Source organism: Rhamphochromis longiceps, linkage group LG7 (genome assembly GCF_057381845.1).
Source record: "Rhamphochromis longiceps isolate RC_006_pf linkage group LG7, R_longiceps_female_GT1.1, whole genome shotgun sequence".
NCBI lineage: Eukaryota > Metazoa > Chordata > Actinopteri > Cichliformes > Cichlidae > Rhamphochromis > Rhamphochromis longiceps.
In genome coordinates this window covers 32,293,983-32,315,593 of record NC_140563.1, presented here as the reverse complement: position 1 = coordinate 32,315,593, position 21,611 = coordinate 32,293,983, and the positions used below count along the sequence as shown (strand labels likewise).

Genomic DNA, 21,611 nt, shown 5'->3' with positions numbered 1-21,611 from the left:
ACAATATTTCTGCTAAGTTCTGCTATGCTATTGTATTTCTGCCAAGTATTATGTTTCCTCTAAGATATTGCAGTTCTGCTAAATTATTACATTTTAGCAATGTTCCTTTGCTTCTGCAAAGTTTTTACAATTTCTGCAACTTTTCAGCTTTTTCAGCTACTTTTTGCATACAGCTTCAGCTTTAAGCATCCACACTGCATTTTCGCAGGAAATGCAAATTTTTCTAGTTATTATTATTCTTTTTCCGCCTGAAATTTTGGACCGTAACTTGCCCCACAGTTTTGAGACAAGGTTCACATATGATATATCATTGTGTGCGGCTGGAGCTGGAATGAGTTGCTATGACTTTTGGTGGTTATTACTTCTATAGTTTTTTAAATATTAATATTTTAGTGAAAATTTTCCCACGCTTATGTGCCGCACAGTTTTGACACAAGGGTTACATATTTTACATCATTTTGTGCGGCTGGGTCTGGACTACTATGCTATGACTTTTGGTGTTCATAACTTTTATAGTTTTGTAAATATTTACATTTTAGTGCAAATTTGCCTTAAAACTCAAAATCCCACAATGCAAAGCACGCCTCTACCGAGTGAAACAATGGCGGCCACCATTTCGTTTAATATATTGCTCTTATTCGTGTTTCTAGGTCACAAAGTAAACTTTTAAGATATTTTCAGGTGAGAATGTAGGTGTGTAATCGTCAAATATCTGCTCGTTTTGTCAAAACATCCCATATTAGCAAGAGATTTCTCACGATGTTGCTGCTAGCCGCGGCTAGCTAGCGAACGTAGTTTGACCGGAAGTATGGCGTCCCGCTTGCCCTTCACAATAAGAGCATTATAGCGGATTATAATGGGGGACGCTTTTATTTTGTATAACTACCGGAAGTAGTTCCTGTGTACTGACGGTTGCTTAACCTCGCACTAATGCTATTTAGTTGCATAGTGTGAGCAGTTTGAAGTGTATTATATATTTCTGATCTTTATATTTGATTATGTTAACTATGTTGTATTATGTTTATATTTGAGTATTTGACTTGTCTATTCTCTTTATTTAGTGTTATAAGAGATGCTAAGCACTAACTTTAAAATGGATATTACCAACTCACAACTGAACCGCGTCCATGCTTACTGATGTTACTGATTCATTTTAGTAATTGACTAAGATGAAGCATTAGCTTTTCAGCTGCAGTTTGCTGGTAATCCTGCTATGTTAGTTTTGTGTCATACTCATTCCTGAGACCGTGGAATTTTGTAAAAACATGATTATTTTTGCTTAATGTGTTTTTTTTATATATATGTTGTTGTATTTTACTATGTTGATAATCACGCAGTGTTTACTGTGATGTGCAAAGGGCCAGCAGCAGAGTTGGAGTGGTGTTTGCCCCAGCATCTGAATAAACGGAACAGTCCGAGCCACAAATTGAACGCCTGGTTGAATTGAACTACCTGGGGCCAGGTAGGGCATTAACAGGGAGAGGGGGACACAAAGATATACTTTTCTTTCTTACTCTCATATAAAATATTTAGCTTTTATTAAATAGTGATCTGAATCTTACAACCAAAGTTTGTATAATAATACACAAGATTGGCTGTAGACTATGTTAATCATTCAGAACACTGTGTAAAAATAACAAAAAACAAAAAGTGAATGCAAAAGTGCATAAATATTTATTTTACGTGTTTGATGTGTGTGGCAGGGCGTGGTCTGCAGTGCCGCTGCAGGGGAGGTGGACCCACCTCAGGGGCATCTGCAATCACGCCTCTCAGGTGTAAAGTCTGTGCTCTCTCTGCTTTTTGTTTTTTTGTATGTGTCGGGCTGTGAGAGGAAAAGCTACAGCCAGCTGTTTGGGTACAGCAACTATGTGTGAAAAGTGGTCCATAACGTAATGCTTCACAGCGTGTTCATGCAAACATTGTCGGGTCTGCTTATGAACCTCTGCGCACAGCGTCTACAAATCGGGGCTGTACGAAGTCACCTCATCTTTACACAAAACTGTAAGCTGTCATCTGTGAGGTGCGAGCGGTGTTTGGGTTTTATCATAGTTCATGGTGGAGAATGGCTGCTCTGCTGAGTTTTGCTCTCTGTAGCCGTTTGAATGGCAAACTACACTCATTGGCGGCGGCATAGGCACACTTAAAATTTCTTCAGAAATTTTCGCTTTCTAGTTAGTTTTAATCTTTTAACTTTATGCATCAAGAAAAATTGAAATTATAGGCAACAGTCTTTGACTTGAAGAATTTGTTTAACATTTAAACCTATATTTGCTGCATATTCCAGCATATAAAATAAAAACAGTGTTTTGTGTTTATACTCACTCTTTCAAATAGATGCAAGTAAAACACAGCAGTAAATAAATAAAATCAAAGATTCATTAAATCTATTTTCACCTGTTTAGCAGGAGTGGGGCGGGTGGAGGTTTGCCTGGGGTTGCAGTGGTTATGTCAGTGGGGGATCCGGAGTTTCTCTGTGAATTTCACATTCCCGTGGCAGCGTGCCCGGTACTTGCTCAGATTTGAAGTTTCATTTTTTGCTGCAGAAAGAAGTTTTCTTCCCACGCAGAGTGTACAGCGGATGTTAATGTCCCTTTTTACGAAATTAAACTCAAAGTAATGTCAGTACTTCCAAGCTTAAACGCTGCATGGTCGTACTCTCTCCCGCACTCCGTATCATCCATTGTTGATCTACACATGTCTATTGCTGCCACGGACGTTGCACGTTCGTACATCATTGTCATGAAACACTCTCACAAACAAAATCACGGTTTAGTAACGCAGCATGCTTACGGAAAAGTAAGAGTATTTTAACCTCCTAGGACCTGACGTTCACGTACAGTGGGGCAAAAAAGTATTTAGTCAGCCACCGATTGTGCAAGTTCCCCCACTTAAAATGATGACAGAGGTCAGTAATTTGCACCAGAGGTACACTTCAACTGTGAGAGACAGAATTTGAAAAAAAAATCCATGAATTCACATGCTAGGATTTGTAAAGAATTTATTCGTAAATTAGGGTGGAAAATAAGTATTTGGTCACCTCAAACAAGGAAAATCTCTGGCTCTCACAGACCTGTAACGTCTTCTGTAAGAAGCTTTTCTGTCCCCCACTCGTTACCTGTATGAATGGCACCTGTTTGAACTCATCATCTGTATAAAAGACACCTGTCCACAGCCTCAAACAGTCAGACTCCAAACTCCGCCATGGCCAAGACCAAGGAGCTTTCGAAGGACACCAGGAAAAGTATTGTAGACCTGCACCAGACTGGGAAGAGTGAATCTACAATAGGCAAGCAGCTTGGTGTGAAAAAAAATCAACTGTGGGAGCAATCATCAGAAAATGGAAGACATACAAGACCACTGATAATCTCCCTCGATCTGGGGCTCCACACAAGATCTCATCCCGTGGGGTCAAAATGATCATGAGAACGGTGAGCAAAGATCCCAGAACCACACGGGGGGACCTGGTGAATGACCTGCAGAGAGCTGGGACCAAAGTAACAAAGGTCACCATCAGTAACACACTACAATGGCAGGGAATCAAATCCCGCAGTGCCAGACGTGTTCCGCTGCTGAAGCCAGTGCATGTCCAGGCCCGTCTGAAGTTTGCCAGAGAGCACATGGATGATACAGCAGAGGATTGGGAGAATGTCATGTGGTCAGATGAAACCAAAGTAGAACTTTTTGGTATAAACTCAACTCGTCGTGTTTGGAGGAAGAAGAATACTGAGTTGCATCCCAAGAACACCATACCTACTGTGAAGCATGGGGGTGGAAACATCATGCTATGGGGCTGTTTTTCTGCCAAGGGGACAGGACGACTGATCCGTGTTAAGGACAGAATGAATGGGGCCATGTATCGTGAGATTTTGAGCCAAAACCTCCTTCCATCAGTGAGAACTTTGAAGATGAAACGAGGCTGGGTCTTCCAACATGACAATGATCCAAAACACACCGCCCGGGCAACAAAGGAGTGGCTCCGTAAGAAGCATTTGAAAGTCCTGGAGTGGCCTAGCCAGTCTCCAGACCTCAACCCCATAGAAAATCTGTGGCGGGAGTTGAAAGTCCGTGTTGCTCGGCGACAGCCCCAAAACATCACTGCTCTCGAGAAGATCTGCATGGAGGAATGGGCCAAAATACCAGCTACTGTGTGTGCAAACCTGGTAAAGACCTATAGTAAACGTTTGACCTCTGTTATTGCCAACAAAGGTTATGTTACAAAGTATTGAGTTGTATTTTTGTTATTGACCAAATACTTATTTTCCACCCTGATTTACGAATAAATTCTTTACAAATCCTACCATGTGGATTCATGGATTTTTTTTTTTTTTTCACATTCTGTCTCTCACAGTTGAAGTGTACCTCTGGTGCAAATTACTGACCTCTGTCATCATTTTAGGTGGGGGAACTTGCACAATCGGTGGCTGACTAAATACTTTTTTGCCCCACTGTATGTGGACATCACATTTTGGGTTATTTAGACCAAAATACTCAATTTTGCTCTACAAGGACCTGATATCCACTTACGAGGACATTATACAGCTACTGTTATATCGACATTTTAAATGAATATCCTGATATGTGGATCTCATTTTTCTTAGAAACAAAAATCAGGTAAAAAAAAATTCTGGTAATTCTTTGTTTTTACATTCATCGGGCCCCAATATGGCCAAATATCAAAAAGAAATTAAAAATGCATGCTGTGGAAGAGTTCAGGTCTTAATTTCTTTTTTGAAATAGTAATCCTTTAGTATACTCATTAAAAAAGTAATCGTATTACAGTAATGTGTTACTTTTAATGCATTACGGCCCATCTCTGTTCACAACAGAACATAAATAACATAAAGGTTTAAACTGAGAAATTGTACAACTTTATCCAACAAATGAGGTCATTTCAGAAGCCTGCTACATCTCCCAAAAATGTTGGCATGGGGCAAAAAATGGCTGACAAGTCAAGGAAGTTCAAAAAGGTCTAAGGAGCTTGGACAGAAAAGCGTCTGGATTTCAAGTTTCTTGAGGACGTTTCACCTCTCATCCTTCTTCAGTTCTGAAGTTCAAATAGATTAAACTGGGAGAATACCTAGCAAGTAATTAACTTAACTGATATCAGGTAACATGTAATATGATTAGTTATAAGGGATGTCTTAGGGCAGAGGCTCCAGTCTGTCAAATAGTGCTTGTAAAGATTGTGGATACTTCAAAAACAATGCTCCTCAACATCAAATTGGAAAGGCTTTGCAAGTCTCACTCTCATGCAGTACATAATATAATCAAAAGATTTAGAGAAACTGGATTTCTCTAAGGGACAAGGCCAGAGACTATTGAATGCCTGTGGTCTTCGGGCCCTAAAACAACACTACATCACATCATTTCTTTGCAAGCTCCTTTGACTACATCACTCATCGGCATGTGTGTCACTGACATTACTAAATGGGCCCAGGAATGCTTCCAGAAACCACTGTCAGTTAACAAAATCCGCCGTGCCATCTACACATGCCAACTTAAGCTCTATCACGCAAAAAGGAAGCCATATTCAAACATAGTCCGGAAGCATTGCATGTCCTGTGGGTCCAGAGTCATTTGAAATGGACTGTTTCAAAGTTTGCTTTGGTTAGACGAGTCCATTTGACATGCTTGTTGGTAATCACCAGCATGTCCTCTGGGCTAAAGAGGAGGGAGACCTTCCAGTATGTTATTAGCACTGAGTTCAAAAGTCAGCAACTCTGATGTTGTGGGGGTGCATAAGTTCATATGATATGAGCAGGTTGGATGTATTGGAAGGAACTAGGAATGCAAAAAGATACATAGGTTTTAGAGCAACATATGCTCCCCTCGAGATGACATCTATTTCAGAGAAAGCCTTGTGTATTTTAGCAGGACAAATGCAATGCAATGCAAAAGTGCATACTGCAGCTATTACAACACCATGGCTTCGTCGGAGAAGAGTCCGAGTGTGGAATTGGCCTGCCAACAGTTCAGACCTTTCTACTCTAGACAACATTTGCCGCATCACTAAATGAAAAATAAAGATGACCAGAAACTCTTTAGCAGCTGAAACCTACACTACGAGTCAAAGGTGTTAGAACAACCCAATTTCTTTTTTTTTTTTATTGAAAATTATGCAGTTTAATGTCTCATTGCACTCTGAAATGAAATAATAGTACAAATAAACAATTGGAGTTGTGAAAAAAGAAATCATGGAATCAATTTATAAACAAAATGTATTCTAAACCTTTCACTTATCAAAGTCGCCACCTGTGGCACCCTGGATCCAGACCATCACACTTCCTCTTCCATGTTTGACAGATGATGCCATACAATGTGGAACCATCCTTTCTCCTACTCAAATGCTTACAAAGATCCTGTGTGATGAACCGAAGATTTCAAATTTTTATTCATCAGTCCATATTACCTTGTTGCAGTCCTCAGTGGTCCAATGGTGGTGTTTCATTGCCCAGGCAAGCCTCTTTGTCTTATTCTGATGTCTTAGCAATGGCTTTCTTGCTGCAGCTCGTCCTGTCAAACCTGCAGCTCTTCTCTTCATAGTTCAAACTGAGACTTGGTTACTATGACCACACAACTTCAACTGTGCTTTAAGTTGTTGTCCTGTGAGCTGCCTATCTCACAAGCTGTTAACTCTCAGAAACTTGTCTTCTAATTGAGTTGTGGCTTTGGGTCTGCCAGACCTCTTCCTGTCAGAGTTTGCCCTACTTTCTGAGAGCCTTTTGATGGTGAAGAGGAAACTGTACTCACTGACACCTTGACTGTATTTGCAATTTTTCTGTAGGAAAGACCTACATTTTCAAATGTTATGATGGTCTGTCTCTCTTCCACTGTTATTGCCATTTTGTGCTCACTGAAAAAGGCCTTTTTGTATAATTCTGAAATGTACATTATTTTTCAGTTTTGGGTAACCTTGAACGACTTGAATTGCAATAAATTAATAACTGCAATAACTGGAAAAATTGGGGTGTTCTAAAACGTTTGACCAGTAGTGTATATCAGACAAAAATGGGACCCAACACCAAAACTCATAACCTCGATGCCCAGACGTCTTCAAACTTTTGAAAAGAAGAGAAGATGCTACACCATGGTAATAATGCCCCTGTCCCAACTGTGGCAAGTATCAAATTTGAAATTAGCAAATTTTGTGCATAAAATTGTAAAACTAAACAGTTTGAACATTTATTATGTTACTTATGTTCTGTTACACAACTTCCCAGCTTTTCTGGAATTTAGGTTATAGTTTATGGTGAAAAACTAAAACTGTTACCCAAAGTAAAGAACAAACTGTCAGTCTCACTTCCTATTACTTTGAGGTTAAATATATTGTGGTTTTCTGAAGCATACCTTTGTCTTGTACATGTGCTTTTTCTGCCGGTGTGGTAGGCTGCTCTGAGCTGGGTGTATTCTGATTAGTTGCTCCTGAGGAAAAATGAATAATGCTTACTTTTGTCATAGTACAACAATATGTTCAGAAACCTCAGTGTACCCTCAGTGTATTCTTTTGCAGAATGTTTGATAGTTAATTATAAATATGAGAAGGTTTTGTCGTCATGAACAGTAGATAATAAACTAGAGATCACTAGCTGGACTTAAATGGTTCACATAGGACAATTTGTAGGATCTTCAATACTTTAAAAATCTAAACTACACAGCCATCCATCATCCATGCACCCATTCTCTTCCGCTTATCCTTGTCAGGGTTGTGGAGGAGCTGGGGCCTATCCTGGATACCATAGGGTGGGAGTTGTAGATGACGCAACAGATATAGCTTATGCTGAAAAAATGCGGCAGGTGAGGCAGTCTGCTCTGAGCTGGTGTATTTTGATGAGTTGCTCCAGAGGAAAAGTGGGTAATATGTGGAAAAGTGGATAAAATTATATCACAGTACAACAATATGTTGAGGGCCTCAGCTGACTTGGTATTAATAAGCAGACATATTTGGCAATGTTAGCTAAACATACACATAATGTTTGTAATAAAAATAAATATGAAAAAAAATGAAACTTTGATATTGTGGTCTACAATACAATAGAAGTGTCGTACAAGAACGCATATAATTAAAACGGCTCTGAAAATGTCTTATGCAGAGTGAGCACTGGTTCTTAAAAAGCCACAAAAATAGCACTAAACTGTCTTTAACTCAGTTCCCGATCTCACATCTTGCCTTTCATACCTTTGTCCTGTCCAGGTGCCTCTGCTGGTGGGGCAGTCTGCTCTGAGATGGATGTGCTTTGATTCCTGGCTTCTGAGGAAAAATTCATAATGCATAATTTTTAAAGCATCACATTATGAAACATATTTAAATAATGTTTTGAAATCTAACCAAATACTTTTTTTTCTAATTCACTCTGAAAAAAATCTATTTTATTTAACTTTCATTATACCGGTATACCTGTTGCAAAAATAAGAAAATTAGTACTATGACTGTTTTCAATAGTCAGTAATAGAATGGATTGATTACTTTGTGAGTGTACTTTCACTTTATAATTTAATAAAAACAAGTCAGTTTTATAACATATATTGAATTTACAAACTCACCTTTGCTCCCAGGATTATAAGGTAGAACCTTTGTGTTTCTGGAAGAGTAATTGTGACCATTGTATTTACAAAGCAAATGACAAAACATAAAAAATATATTTGCGTATAATCACACTTCACCATGTCATTTCAGAGCATGTAGTGTGGACTAATAAAACACCTAATCCTTGACCAGAACCATTTTAATGTTAAATGAAAAGAACAAAATTTAAATGCAATGCAGAAAATCTGCCTGAAGTGTCATAGTATTGTGTCATTATATTATGTAAGCTGGAAACACCACCAAACCTCAGCAGTGCAAGAAATGGATGAGACTTGTTTAACATAACCCAAAGTATGTTTTATATTTTATTATTTTAACATTATGGCATTTCAACTAAATAAAAATGATTTCGTGACTTCTTCCACCTTTGATGGATACCCTCATTAGAGGAAACAGAAGCTAACTGTTAATACAATTAGACTTGTTATTCAAATGCAGTATATTACAGATAGGAAGAAAATGAAGTTTTTACCTTGTGTGTTTCAGATCATTTTTCCGCTGTTCCACAACATCCTTACTGCAGCTTTTGTAGTCAAACCGGAATGACTTGCGGCATAAACACCATTTTTCATCTACAATTTCCATCTGGATATAGAACATTTGTTTCACATTCTCCAGTAAACCACGGCTCTTTTGGTTTTCTAAGATTATAACTAAACTTTGTGTGACATTGGCTCCAAAGATATCTTGAAGTTTAAGTATTTGAGCCCGAACATTATCTTCTTGGTCGTTTTCTGCATCGATTGCCAGTATGAACAGATCAGGCCCAGGATCAGAAAGTGCCATGAAATCAATAATCAGCTTGTCGTGTTGATGACATTTTTCAAAAAAATCAGGAGTGCTGATGATTCTGTACAAGTCATTCTCTCTCTCAACAAAGTTGTTCACATTTGTCATTGCAGGGTTGGTTCCTTTGAGAATTATATTATCAATCTTTCTCACAAAATCAGCTTTCTCTCCAAACAGAGCGATGGTAAATTTGTCAGGACATTCTGTAGGAAAACAGAACAAATAAGTTACTCTTAAAACACTGCAAAAATGCAGGAACGGTTAAATCTGTTTGTGTTTTATGTTATTTTCAAATAAACACGTGATACTTGGTCCCAATACGGGTATCTCAAGGTCAGAAATTCATTATCACATTATTACACCAGCAAATGATTCATAAATGTGATGAACTTTGACAAGAAGTAATAAACTAAATAACTGTCACTTACGAGAAGGCTCAGGAGAATTCATCTTGGCAAATATTTAATGAAGAGTGCTGTGGGTTTCAGCAGCGTCTCTCAACTTGCTTTGAAATAGGTCAGACTCATGCTGATATAGGCTGAGAATTAGCTCCACCCTCTGGGCGGAGTGCACACTAAAACTGTGGAGTGCTGCTTCAATTTCATTCTCCAAACACACTAGAGATGGGCAACAGCGACTCAATCCCTAAAGGTGTAAAAGATGCTTTAAATGAGATTTTCAACTAAATTTGGGTTTCTAACTAAACATTTTTTTCTTTCTGCAGGTGATCCTCTGAGGATAGTGATCATTGGGAAAACTGGTGTTGGGAAAAGTGCTGCTGCCAACACGATTGTGGGAAAAGAGCTTTTTGAGTCTGAAGTGAGTTCAGAGTCGGTGACGGCGACCTGTGCAAGAGAACGAGTTAAACACTGCAAGAGAGTGATCCATGTGGTCGATACCCCTGGCTTTCTGGATACATCTAAACGTGCAGATGACATAAAGAAAGAAATTGCAAAATCCATTCAGATGAGCTCTCCAGGCCCTCATGTTTTCCTGCTGGTCCTTCAGATTGGCCGGTTTACCAAAGAAGAAAACAACTGTGTGCAAGCCCTGGAGGAACTCTTTGGACCTGAGGCATCAAACTACATGATGATTCTGTTTACTCATGGTGATGACCTGACTCACGAGAAAACAACCATACATCAGTATTTGACAAGAAACAGCCATCCTAAACTCAAAGAGTTGCTGAATCGATGTGGTAATAGATACCATGTTTTCAACAACATGAATAAGAAGAGAACTCAGGTGGTTGAGCTGATCAAGAAGATTGATGACATGGTGGCAGCAAATGGAGGATCACACTACACTGATGAAATGTTTGAGAAGGCACAGACGATTCTGCAGCAAGAAGATAAAGACACACCTGAAAAGCTTTTAAAGAACGCTCCCTTCATGTTGGAACTGCAGCGAAAAGTCCTCCTGTTTCAGAAAGTGTTGGCTAATGCAAAGGGCTGGGCTGATGACTAGGACCATGCTAGCTATTCTTGTGAGTTGATAATATGTCTGTAAGGTGAACAAACAGCTCTTAATTCCCATCTTTAGTAATCACAGTGGCTTTTTTTGCACAGCAAAATTGAATAAGCTGTGAGATTTAAGGTGACATGCTGTCTTATGCCTTTTATTCTCTGTATAATAGTGTTTGCACATCTGGCATATTTTCTTTCCTCTTGATGTCATTGTTGTTCCACATCATTGCATTTTGTTTTTTTCTTAAATTTTACACACTGTCCCAAAATTTATTTTGAATTAGGGTTGAAAGTAAAATGTCAGTTAAATTGCAAAAGGCCTCCTGTCTTACTTTTTTACCTACACACACAAACAAATGTGGCCAATAAACAAGAGATGAAACTATGAAATCAGTATGCTTTAAGAATGGGGAGTTTTGTTTCTGAAATTGTACAAGCCGGTATAGGAAAATCTCAATTTAATTTTATTTCCAAAACAAAAGCCTCCAGTTATTTTAAAGAAACTAACAGGATGCTCTGAAATATCTCAGATACCTGCCATTTATGCCAGGTCTGGTGAGGCACATGGCATGGCAGGAGGAGATTGAGGGCCCAAATGCAGGCACACGGAGATGAGGGTGGATGATAACAAAAAACAAGCTTTTATTGCCAGCTGTACAAAACCTACAAACAGGAGGAACTGAGGAAACTAACTAAAACCTGGGCAGGGAAAATAAGCATAAACACATAACCTGAGGATAGAGACCCGAAGCAAGGGACAAGGTACCAGGAAACGCAGGGAAAGCTGATGGAGGAAACACAGGGGCAACACGGAGGAAGGCACACAAACGGTCCGATGAGGAACAGGGAGAAGCACACATTATAAATACACACAGAGGGACGCGAGGACGGAGCAAACAGGAGCAATACTCAAAACACTGAACACAGGACACGAGACTATCAAAGTCAAACATCAAATACATGAACATAGAGACAAGGATGACAAGAGCCACAGAAATACCTAAACACTAGAAATCATAACCAATAACCAGAACTTACCTAATGCGATGAATATTAAATAATCAGTATCAAAAACTTTTTTTTTTTTTAGCCAAGGTCTTTAAATGTAACTTTTTAGCATCAAGCAATAAACAGTTTCCTATTCTCCAGAAATGTAATTGGATTGATCACAACATGATTACTAACTAGAATAAACTATTGCTATTAAGAGAACTGTGCTACCTTTGGAGTTCCACAGAGTTTTGTGGGACTGGATATGTTCCTCGGTAAACATAATTTCCATGGGACTATTTTAGGAAACTCTGTATACACTTCAGTAGCTATTCAGATGAAAGCAAATTATATTTATCTACATAGAAAAATCACAAATGAGCAGAGTTTTGCATTTGGACCCCAAAACTATATTTTTAGCCATTTAGCCATCCAGATTAAAGCAATATTTTAGTCTGGATGGCATTAGCTTGGATTCCAGTAAAACGGAGAGGAATCTCAGCCGTCATAGGGTCAATAGCACAGGAAGTGCTGACTATGTTTTATGAAATAAACCCTTTACGTCCTGGGTTATTTCATTTTTCTTTCAGGAGGAATTTCCCCAAATCCGATCAGTAACAACTATTATTCAATCCGGTAAACGAGCAAACCTTACATCTCCCTTTGCTTTCTAGTGTGTGATTTCTGAGTGTGATTTTAAAAACAGATTTTAAAGGATTTGAAAATTGTGATTCTGTTTAATTGTTTATGTAAATAACAGAGTAAATAACAGAGTAAATAACATAATAATAGTAATAATAATAATAATAATAATAATAATAATAATAATAACAACAACAACAACAAAAGTTATAAAGTTTTTATTTGTGACTTTACCAAATTCAATGCAACAAAACTGAAGTAGCATAAATCTATGTCCATTTTAGTCCTCGTAATGGAGGTTTCCAGTAGTAGTAGTTGTACATGAATTTTCAATTTACCTCTATCTGGGAATCTCAAAAAACCCCCAAAACAATTCACTCTCTCAACACACCCTCTCACTATTACAACAAAGTAAGGTCCAAGAGAAAAACATGATGGTTAATACGGTGGTTTTATATGTACCGATCTGTTATCTGGAACTTAGTTTGCTACATGTTTGTAGTAACCTAGTAAGAACTGAATCTCACTTCTAACCCTCAGAAAAACTCAGGATTACCTCACTAATCCCCAATATTGCTTCATCATGCAGACTTGATGAGGCTAAGTGTGGCTGTGTTTTTTTTCTAACAACTTCTGAAGTAACAAACTCATTATTCAGAATGTTCAGTCTTTCATCTTTCTTTTCAAACTTCTGAAAACTGCAAGAAGAAGCTAAAACAGGACGAGACATGAAGTGACCGTTTAAAATCAGTTAATTTACACGAGGACAGCAAGTCCAGGCAACTCACAGGCCTGTTCCCTGTGGTAGATTAAGTTGTCTCATTGGAAGGTTGGAGCTCCAATCCCTGGCTGCTACAGTCTGCATGCTCAATATCCTTGGGCAAGATATTGAACCCCAAGTGGCTCTCTGATGCTTCCATGGGTGTGTGAATGTTAGATAGAAAACACTTAGAAAAAGCACGTAGAAAAAGCATAAAAATGGGCTTGTATGAAATGATGTGAATGAGGCAAGTTGTATAAAGTGCCTTGAGTGCTCAGGTAGAGCAGAAAAACGTTATATAAGAACCAGTCCAATTAGATAAAAGTAGATCCAAAAGTAGATCCAAAATAGTGTTTCAGCTGCAGAAGTCTGTTGTTACAGTTTAACTTTTTTTACAGTTAGATGGAAACCACTAAGACTTTGATCTCTGAATAAAAAAACAAAACTGTTCTCAGTTGATTGATTGTTCACCAGGGTGCTTAGTCTTACTGCAATAAATTAAATATGGCACTATGATAAAATTACCTGACTACCACTTTTTTATGAGACTTTATGAGACTTCTTGCTTATCTTTATTACTGTCAAAGAGAGAAGTAAAGGTAATCAGTACAAGAGTATGACAACAACAGAGCGTGTCATGTTTTTATATTCAAGTCAGAGTCTCTTTGGCATCTATCCACATGGAGGTAAAAGTTAACGGGAAATATTACCAGAACTCATTGCAAAAATGTTTTTTACTAGTACTTTTTAGAAGAAACATGCCTTATGAAAACAAACTCAAAACCAAATGTAAAATATGTACCAATGGGCTTTTTAAAGAAAAAAAAAATTGTAAGACAAATTAATATCTACTTCATTTCCATTTCTAGTCCTTTAACATCTAATGACTTTTAATGTTTAATGTTTCCTTATCACCATTTTGCTTTTTGGAACCCACTGCCTGTTGTCTCAGTACTTATCGTATAGAGACAATGGCCAACGTTTCACTTTGGCTTAAAAATCTGATCCAGTTGTTTAAAAATCTGATCTCTTGCCAGATGATGGCATGTGTAATAATGACGAAAGTCTGAAAGAAGGAGGAAACTCTTGTAACATACATAAGCATACTATTCATAAGGCACTATGGTGCAAACCATAAGCATATGACTTAGTTTTTTACTGATTCATAAATATCAAAACCCATCTTTTTTCCTTTAAATCCTGCTCTTATGCTCTTCTCTAACTCCTTTCTGACTCTTTCAGGATTGTTAAGAGTTTTGAACAATGAACGATGTCTGGAATGGACTAAAACTCAGGCCTCATGGCAGACAGTTGATGGCAGACAGTTGATGGCAGACAGTTGGTGTTGCAGCAAGTACTCTAGTCTGAGCTCTGTGGACCAACAGCTGATGTCGTTCCATCATGATGTCTGTTATGGTTTTATGGTTTTATTCCTTAGTCTCATGAATGCAAAAAAGCAGCCATAAGATGGTGGTATGAGAAGATTGGTCAGAATTTAAGTTGCTATCAGCTATAAAATGCTTCCAATTTATTGAATAACAATTAACAGGTAAAAATCAGAAGAAGACTGAAAATTCCAAAGGAAAATAAACTGAAAAACAAGTAAGTGGATAATTTTGATTTAAAAAAATGGATGCTTTAACCATAATATTAATAAAAAGCCTAAAACCGATGAGCTTGCATGTAGCTGGACGTCTCTATATGGAGTATGTAATAAAGGTTTATCACTTTTATTCCTGTAAAATCAAAAGTCTCTTTGGTTTCCATCCAGCTACAGATAAAAACCAGGAAACAGAACTTACAGTAAAGCATTTTGATAAAGTCAACTTCCTTCTGAAAAAACATTTCATTGGAAGAGAAACTCAGAAGCAACTAAGTTTAGCTCAAAAAGAGCTTATTTTATATTATATGTGTGATTGTCACTTAACTGTGGAATGAGATTGGAACGGAACCTGTTACATCTGTACCAGCATAAAAGGCAGATATGAGTAAGATACGGCAAACAATTAGCTGATGAAAAATATCCTTGATAATTGGTATTACTATTGAAGTTGCACTGATGTTCATTTGAAAACATTTTTTGTTTTTGACATGCTACTGATGATCTGAATCTTGTGTTCAGTTGCTTGTACAGTGTGACAGTCTTATTTTTTGTGATTGTTACAATGCTATAATCTAAATACCAGTGGCAAATTTAAACTCAATATGAGCTATACAAACATTTCCCTCACAAAAATTGCCACTGTACATACACTTTTCCTGCATTTTCCAGTTGTTTGCTTAAAGCAAATCTAAAGGAGGGATTTGGAAATGCCCCTATTTTTACTATTGCCCCCAGCAGCCATATTAGACAAAGTGTGCTTCTTCCACGATGCTGTGATGTTTTCCTTCAAATATTCCTACAAACAAATAAGTCTGAATCTTTAGTCTTTAAATATAAAGTTTTAAATGAGCTGGACTAGATATGTTACGTATTTTTAAATGTGTGGTGAACTGCTGTAAAACAGCCTGTTTCAGTTTAAGAGTTGTTTTCAACAGATTGCATGCTCAAAAAGAATATGTTTTGTCTCACTCCCATTTCTTCCCAACCTTGTTTTGATTTTTTTGATTGAGTTTGATTTTGATTTTTTGTTGATTTTTTGTTGTTGCCATTTTTCAAGTGATCTTAAACTTTTGATTGGGACTGTATGCTGGCTTATATTTTGATCAGATTTAGGTGATTGTCCAACTGTATTACCATCAGTAACCCCATATAAATCATGGTTCTGTGTTTAACAAGTACAACAATATTGTTGTTGTAATCATCATACACATATTTAACATTATGTGTATGATGAATTGACAACACAGTTTTTATCTTTCTGCATTCCTTCAGACACACACAAAACTGGGTTGAAGGTTGAAGCTAGCTCATGTGCACAAACACACCACCACAAAACTCAGACATTAGAACAATCATTTCTACTGCTCAAAATACATTTCTCATTCATATATTGATCAAACTTATATTTTGATTAGTCTTTGATTAAGAATTAAAATGCTTTATTATTAGGAACTAGAGAAAAGCTCTGTTTTAGCACTTTGATCATATTTAGTCACATAAGGCTGGATATCAAGACCTTTTAACCTCTCTTAGCTGTGCAGAGATAGCGAGGGGGGACTTCAATCTCTTTCTACCCCAGGTCTCAAGACAGTTATTATAATTGTCGTTGTCCCAGATTTTAATGACATTTCCTCTTGTGGTATTAATAAAGGTATCTTATCTTATCTTTAAGGCCTATTAGGAGTGTCCATAAGAGGGTCTTGGCTTTGGAGTTGATGTCACACCGCAGTGCATTGTGGGATCGCGCCGCCATGTTAGAAGGCCACGAATCAAAACAAACACACTTGGAAGCTGGACTGCCAGAACCATGCTTAAAATCAGCACAAAAGACAAAGGGCTGTATCGCGACCGATTGCGCCCAGATGCCAAGAGATGGTACTTGGAAAAAATAGCGTGCATCGGTAATGTGGACTCGTATGAAAAAAGGCAGTGGAGTGGAAACCCAGACGACCTACCGCCATTGTCCTATCCCGATATCTTCGCGTACCTTGTCTGTGGAGTCAGCGCATACACGGCGAATCTTGTTTTGAAAAACCAAAAGTTGTATCCAAGATGGCCGACTTCTAAATGGCCACCATGGTCACCACCCATCTTGAGGAGTTTGCCCCCTCACATACTAATGTGCCACAAACAGGACTTTAATATCACCAACCATTCCCATGTTATTATGGTGTATCCATATAAATGGCCCACCCTGTAGATTTATAGATATGTAAATGTGCGTATATGTAAAACTTTCATGGATTAAATATGATGAACTTTGCCAAGTAGTAATAAAATTATATAACAGTCACGCGAAGGCTCAGCAGAACTGTTTAATGATGAACCCTACAGGCTTCCCCCTCTGAACTAGCTTTCAAATAGCTCATGCTGATAAAGGCCGAGAGATTAGATCCACCCTGTGGGCAGACTGCTATAATCTTCTTCACACTAAGAGGAATCCTGCTTCCTTTCATTCTCCAAACAGAGAAGAGATGGGCAACAGCGAGTCATTCTCTGAAGGTGAAGCTGAAACTTTAATTTAGACCTCCAGCTAAAATTTAGATTGCTAACCAAATGAAATGACGCAGAATGTATGAAATGATACAACTATTGTAATTTGCTGTTAAAATATTTTCAACCTATCATGAGTATAACAGAGTTTTTATTTCTACAGGTGATCCTCTGAGGATTGTGATGATTGGGAAAACTGGTGTTGGGAAGAGTGCTGTTGGTAACACCATTATTGGCAAAGAGGTTTTTCAGTCTTTAGTGAGTTCAGAGTCAGTGACCGAGACTTGTGAAATAGAACGAGTTAGAGATTGCAAAAGAAAGATCCAAGTGGTCGATACCCCCGGCATTCTGGATACGTCTAAAAATACAGACATCATAAATAAAGAGATTGCAAAATGCATTCACATGACCACTCCTGGGCCTCACGTCTTCCTGCTGGTTCTTCAGATTGGCAGGTTTACCCAAGAAGAAAACAACTCTGTGCGAGCTCTGGAGAAACTCTTTGGACCTGAGGCAACAAACTACACGATCATCCTGTTCACTCACGGTGACAAGCTAACTAAAGAGAAGACAACCATACAAGAGTATTTGAGAACTGGCCAACCTAAACTCAGACAGTTGTTGGCTAGGTGTGGTGAAAGATATCATGTCTTCGATAACAAAGATAAAAACAGAATTCAGGTGGCTCATCTGATCAAGAAGATCGATCACATGGTGGGAAAAAATGGAGGATGTCACTACACAGATAAAATGTTTGAGAAAGCGCAGGAGCAATTAAAAACATCAGGACAGCTTTTAAATGAGGCCTTCATGGCAGAGCTGCGGCAAAAAGTCATCCTGTTTCAGCAAATATTGGCTAATCCAGAGGGCTGGACTAGCTAGGACTACACTTGCCAGTCTTCTGAGTCAATAATGGATCCTTAATCTGATGTAAACGGCCATTAGTTTCCAATTTTGTAATCACAGTAGCTTAAAAAACTGCTTAATGTTTTTAGTTGATATGCTGTCTTATGTCTATTATTATGTGTATAATAGTGTTGTCTGAGAACAAATGTATAAATAATTTAAGTCTGTATGTCTGGTATGTAACCTACATTACATTTATTTTTATGTTCACTAGTAAATATTTTGAGCAGTATATACAAATTCAAGATCTGCTGTAATTAAATAAAACATGAATTGAAAAAAAAGTTTTTTTTCACCTTTTTTGTTTCACTATCAACCATAAAAGTTGATACATCAATCGCGATTTGGTCAAAATTCAGTGACTAATTGAAAACGATCTATTTACTATTTTGGTATCATATCATAATTTGAGGAAGAGGTCAGAGCATCGATCTGAGTTTTACTTATATTGTACCAAATTGCGGCACTACTTGCCTCAGAATACTTCATACTGTTAGGTAAAGAGTTTACATTGTTAGAGACATCAACAAATAGTCCCGTAGGAGTAAGAACTAAGTGAATGTGGGCAGGGAAAGCTTCTTTTTAACAAAATCTCTGGAATCTCCAGAGAAAGAGAAAATTTAGGGAGAAGGAAAACAAGGACAAAGTATAGATGATGGGAGAGAGGAGACAAAATTACATGAGGCAGTAGTTATAAACCCCCGGGGAATGAAAAGAGGTAATAGGGAATCAATGCTCAGTGTATAGAAGTTTTATATAAAAGTTTTAGATTTATATTTTTACAGTAACTTGATAACAGCAAAACTACAGACAGACCACAGGACTCATTTTCAAAATACAATGACAGTAACTTTATATTTGCACTAGTTTTATGTGTCATATTGAAATATTCAAATTAGTGTTTCACCTGTTGTTACATTTTAACCTTTATCTAAAGCTGTTTGGAAACTACTAAGATTTCTGAACATAATAAAAACCTGTTATCAAATGTTTTATACTCCCATAGAGCACATTAGTGATTATGATTACTGCTGTTAAAAAATTATCAAGGCATAATCATGTCACGAAATACCTGAATGCCATTTTATTACTTTATGAGATTGGAAATGACTGGAAATGAAGACGAGGAGTTGCCCTGTTTTTTCACATATCTTTATTACTGTGAAAAAGAAAGGCCAGCATTGACCAGGACATGAACAACAGGCTATCGTCACTTTTTTGTATTCACAAATTAAAAAGTGTTTTTGCCCTGGAGATGGAAACCAAACCAAACTAGATCAAACCAATAACCGCAACACAAGCAAAGCAGCATGTCGTCCTTGTAAAAAGAAGTAAAAAACGAACAAGCCAAGAGGCAAGTTTCTATTTTACATGTTTTATTCATTATCAGCACAACAATGAAAACAACACAAAAACAAAAAACAAACAGAATCACATATATTTAAAATCATTACATGCATTTACAAATACATATATAGGGAAAAGAGGAGATAAAGAAAAGAAGAAAAGAAAAAAAAAACTACAAAAAAACAATTATTTACGATCTACCATCTTCACTCCAGCAGTGGACCTTGGATTCATTGGGTGTTTCGGCCACGTCTATCACTAGACACCCTTATCCGAGGAGGCCCTGCCAGGGTTGATCAGGCCCCGGAGTGTGTCACTGGTTTATGTTAAAATTGTTATTTCTCTTCTACTTCTCTTCTACTTTCTTCTGTTTAGTTTTCTACAATTTACTTTCTTGTACCTCTTTAATATTTATGGAGCCTCACTTTTTCAAAGGAATAGAAAAGGTGATAGAGAGAAGTAAGACAACAGAGAAAAGATCAGAGAGGAGAGCTGGAAGGGGGGCGCCTGATCTGGCATCCTAAACTCCCCCACTGGATCGGACTACATCCTACACCCCCCCCCCCCCCCCCCCCCCCCCTCACCGTATCTAAAAGCATACTTAAAAGAGAGGCAGTGGAAACCTCCTTTAGGTTTCATTACCATGATGTTAACTGCACGGCCCCCAGGAGGCCCTGAGACAGCTGTATCAGTCAGCCAGCAGAATTTCTAGTGTTAAGTTTTCTACCCTTTTGATGCCCCCTGCTGAGGCAGGCCCACCACGGGTTGATCAATCCTGGGGGTGTGTCTCGTGCTTAGCTAACTGCCTTAGCTGCCCAAGTGTCAGCCCTCTTTAGCCACAGTGACTGCTCCTCTCAGCAGTGTTAGCCAATTCTCTTATAGACTACCGTTGTGCCTGTCCTCCGATCCCAATCTCTCTAAGCAGTTTTGCTGTCGTACTGGCTACAAAGCCCCTGCACCCCACTTCCACACCTTGATCTTCCAGCCTCTGTCCTCTGCCCCAGCTGCCAAGTTGGCATACCGCAGCCTCTTAAGCTCAAATGCTTCCTCAGTTGCTTCCTCCCATGGTACTGTCAGCTTAATGACGTACGCAGGTTTTTGGGATTTAGACCAGAGGACAAGGTCTGATCGCAGAGTAGTTGTTATGATCTCTGTGGGAAAAATTAGCCTCTGATCCAAGTCTACTTGCATCTGCCAATCCCTGGCACAGGCCCAGATCCAGGGTTAAAGGGCTAGTCCTCAGCTTGTCCCCCTCAAATGATGAATACTGATGCTCCTCTTGGTTCGTAAAAGGTTGAGCTGGACCCTACCCCATACCACTAAGCCAAGATTCTTAAACATTTAATGCAGTATTTTATATAAAACCCTTAAGTTAACAATGAAACTCTGGCTGTTCAGTGTTAAATTACCACATATTCCATACAGACCAGTCAGTATAACAGACCAGTAATAGAATAAACTGAAGCATAATTAAATAAATGGAATCAACATAAATGCTGGATTTATTATTATTTATTGATTATTATTAATTTTTACATCCTTGTACATTTCTCTATCAATCTTGCCTCATAGACGTGAAATTCAGAAAAAGGTATCTGTCAAATAGCCACCTTTAGCTTGCCCATTAACATTATTGCTGTATGCAATCTAAATTTCACAACAACATAGACAACGTGATATCCAGCAGGACAGAAAGTTGGATCAAAGATTTTTTTATTAGTGGAGACAAGTCTTGTATATTTTGACCATGATGCTAAGAAGTATAAGAAAACTAGAGGTTAGAGTTAATATCACAAAATAATGATCAGTATGCAAGAGCAGTAAGTTCACACAGCTTCAAAAAATGATATTCATACTTGCCATCTTGCACAAAGTGGTAGATAGTTTCAAATTACTTTATTCGGACATTCAATATGAATCAGCCAAAGAAAACACAATTTTCACTGTGCATATGATATTTTTTTCTATAAAGACTTGAAACGTTTTCTCTGTATAAAAGACTTGTTTTTTGGACTTGCAGTGTAAAGCAGC

General features: G+C 38.0%; 2 protein-coding genes across 2 annotated transcripts; both read left to right on the top strand.

Annotated features, from left to right (window-relative positions):
• Nucleotides 1–9,996: 9,996 nt before the first annotated feature.
• On the top strand, nt 9,997–10,912 carry LOC146665658 (GTPase IMAP family member 7-like). Its single transcript, XM_085411186.1, has 2 exons — nt 9,997–10,024; nt 10,098–10,912. Exons 1-2 carry the CDS (start codon nt 9,997–9,999, stop codon nt 10,838–10,840), a joined length of 771 nt encoding a protein of 256 aa, XP_085267312.1. The 3' UTR covers nt 10,841–10,912.
• A 6,312-nt stretch (nt 10,913–17,224) lies between these two features.
• LOC146665657 (GTPase IMAP family member 7-like) lies at nt 17,225–18,367 on the top strand. Its single transcript, XM_085411184.1, has 2 exons — nt 17,225–17,336; nt 17,491–18,367. The coding sequence occupies exons 1-2, from the start codon at nt 17,309–17,311 to the stop codon at nt 18,207–18,209; spliced, it is 747 nt and encodes a 248-aa protein (XP_085267310.1). The 5' UTR covers nt 17,225–17,308; the 3' UTR covers nt 18,210–18,367.
• The last annotated feature ends 3,244 nt before the right edge of the window (nt 18,368–21,611 follow it).

Bases quoted from the DNA above. Each gene is read 5' to 3' on its own strand.
- LOC146665658 (XM_085411186.1), top strand. From the start codon at position 9,997: ATGGGCAACAGCGACTCAATCCCTAAAG. The intron at 10,025-10,097 runs GTGTAAAAGATG...TTCTTTCTGCAG, and splicing joins CAGCGACTCAATCCCTAAAG to GTGATCCTCTGAGGATAGTG.
- LOC146665657 (XM_085411184.1), top strand. From the start codon at position 17,309: ATGGGCAACAGCGAGTCATTCTCTGAAG. The intron at 17,337-17,490 runs GTGAAGCTGAAA...TTATTTCTACAG, and splicing joins CAGCGAGTCATTCTCTGAAG to GTGATCCTCTGAGGATTGTG.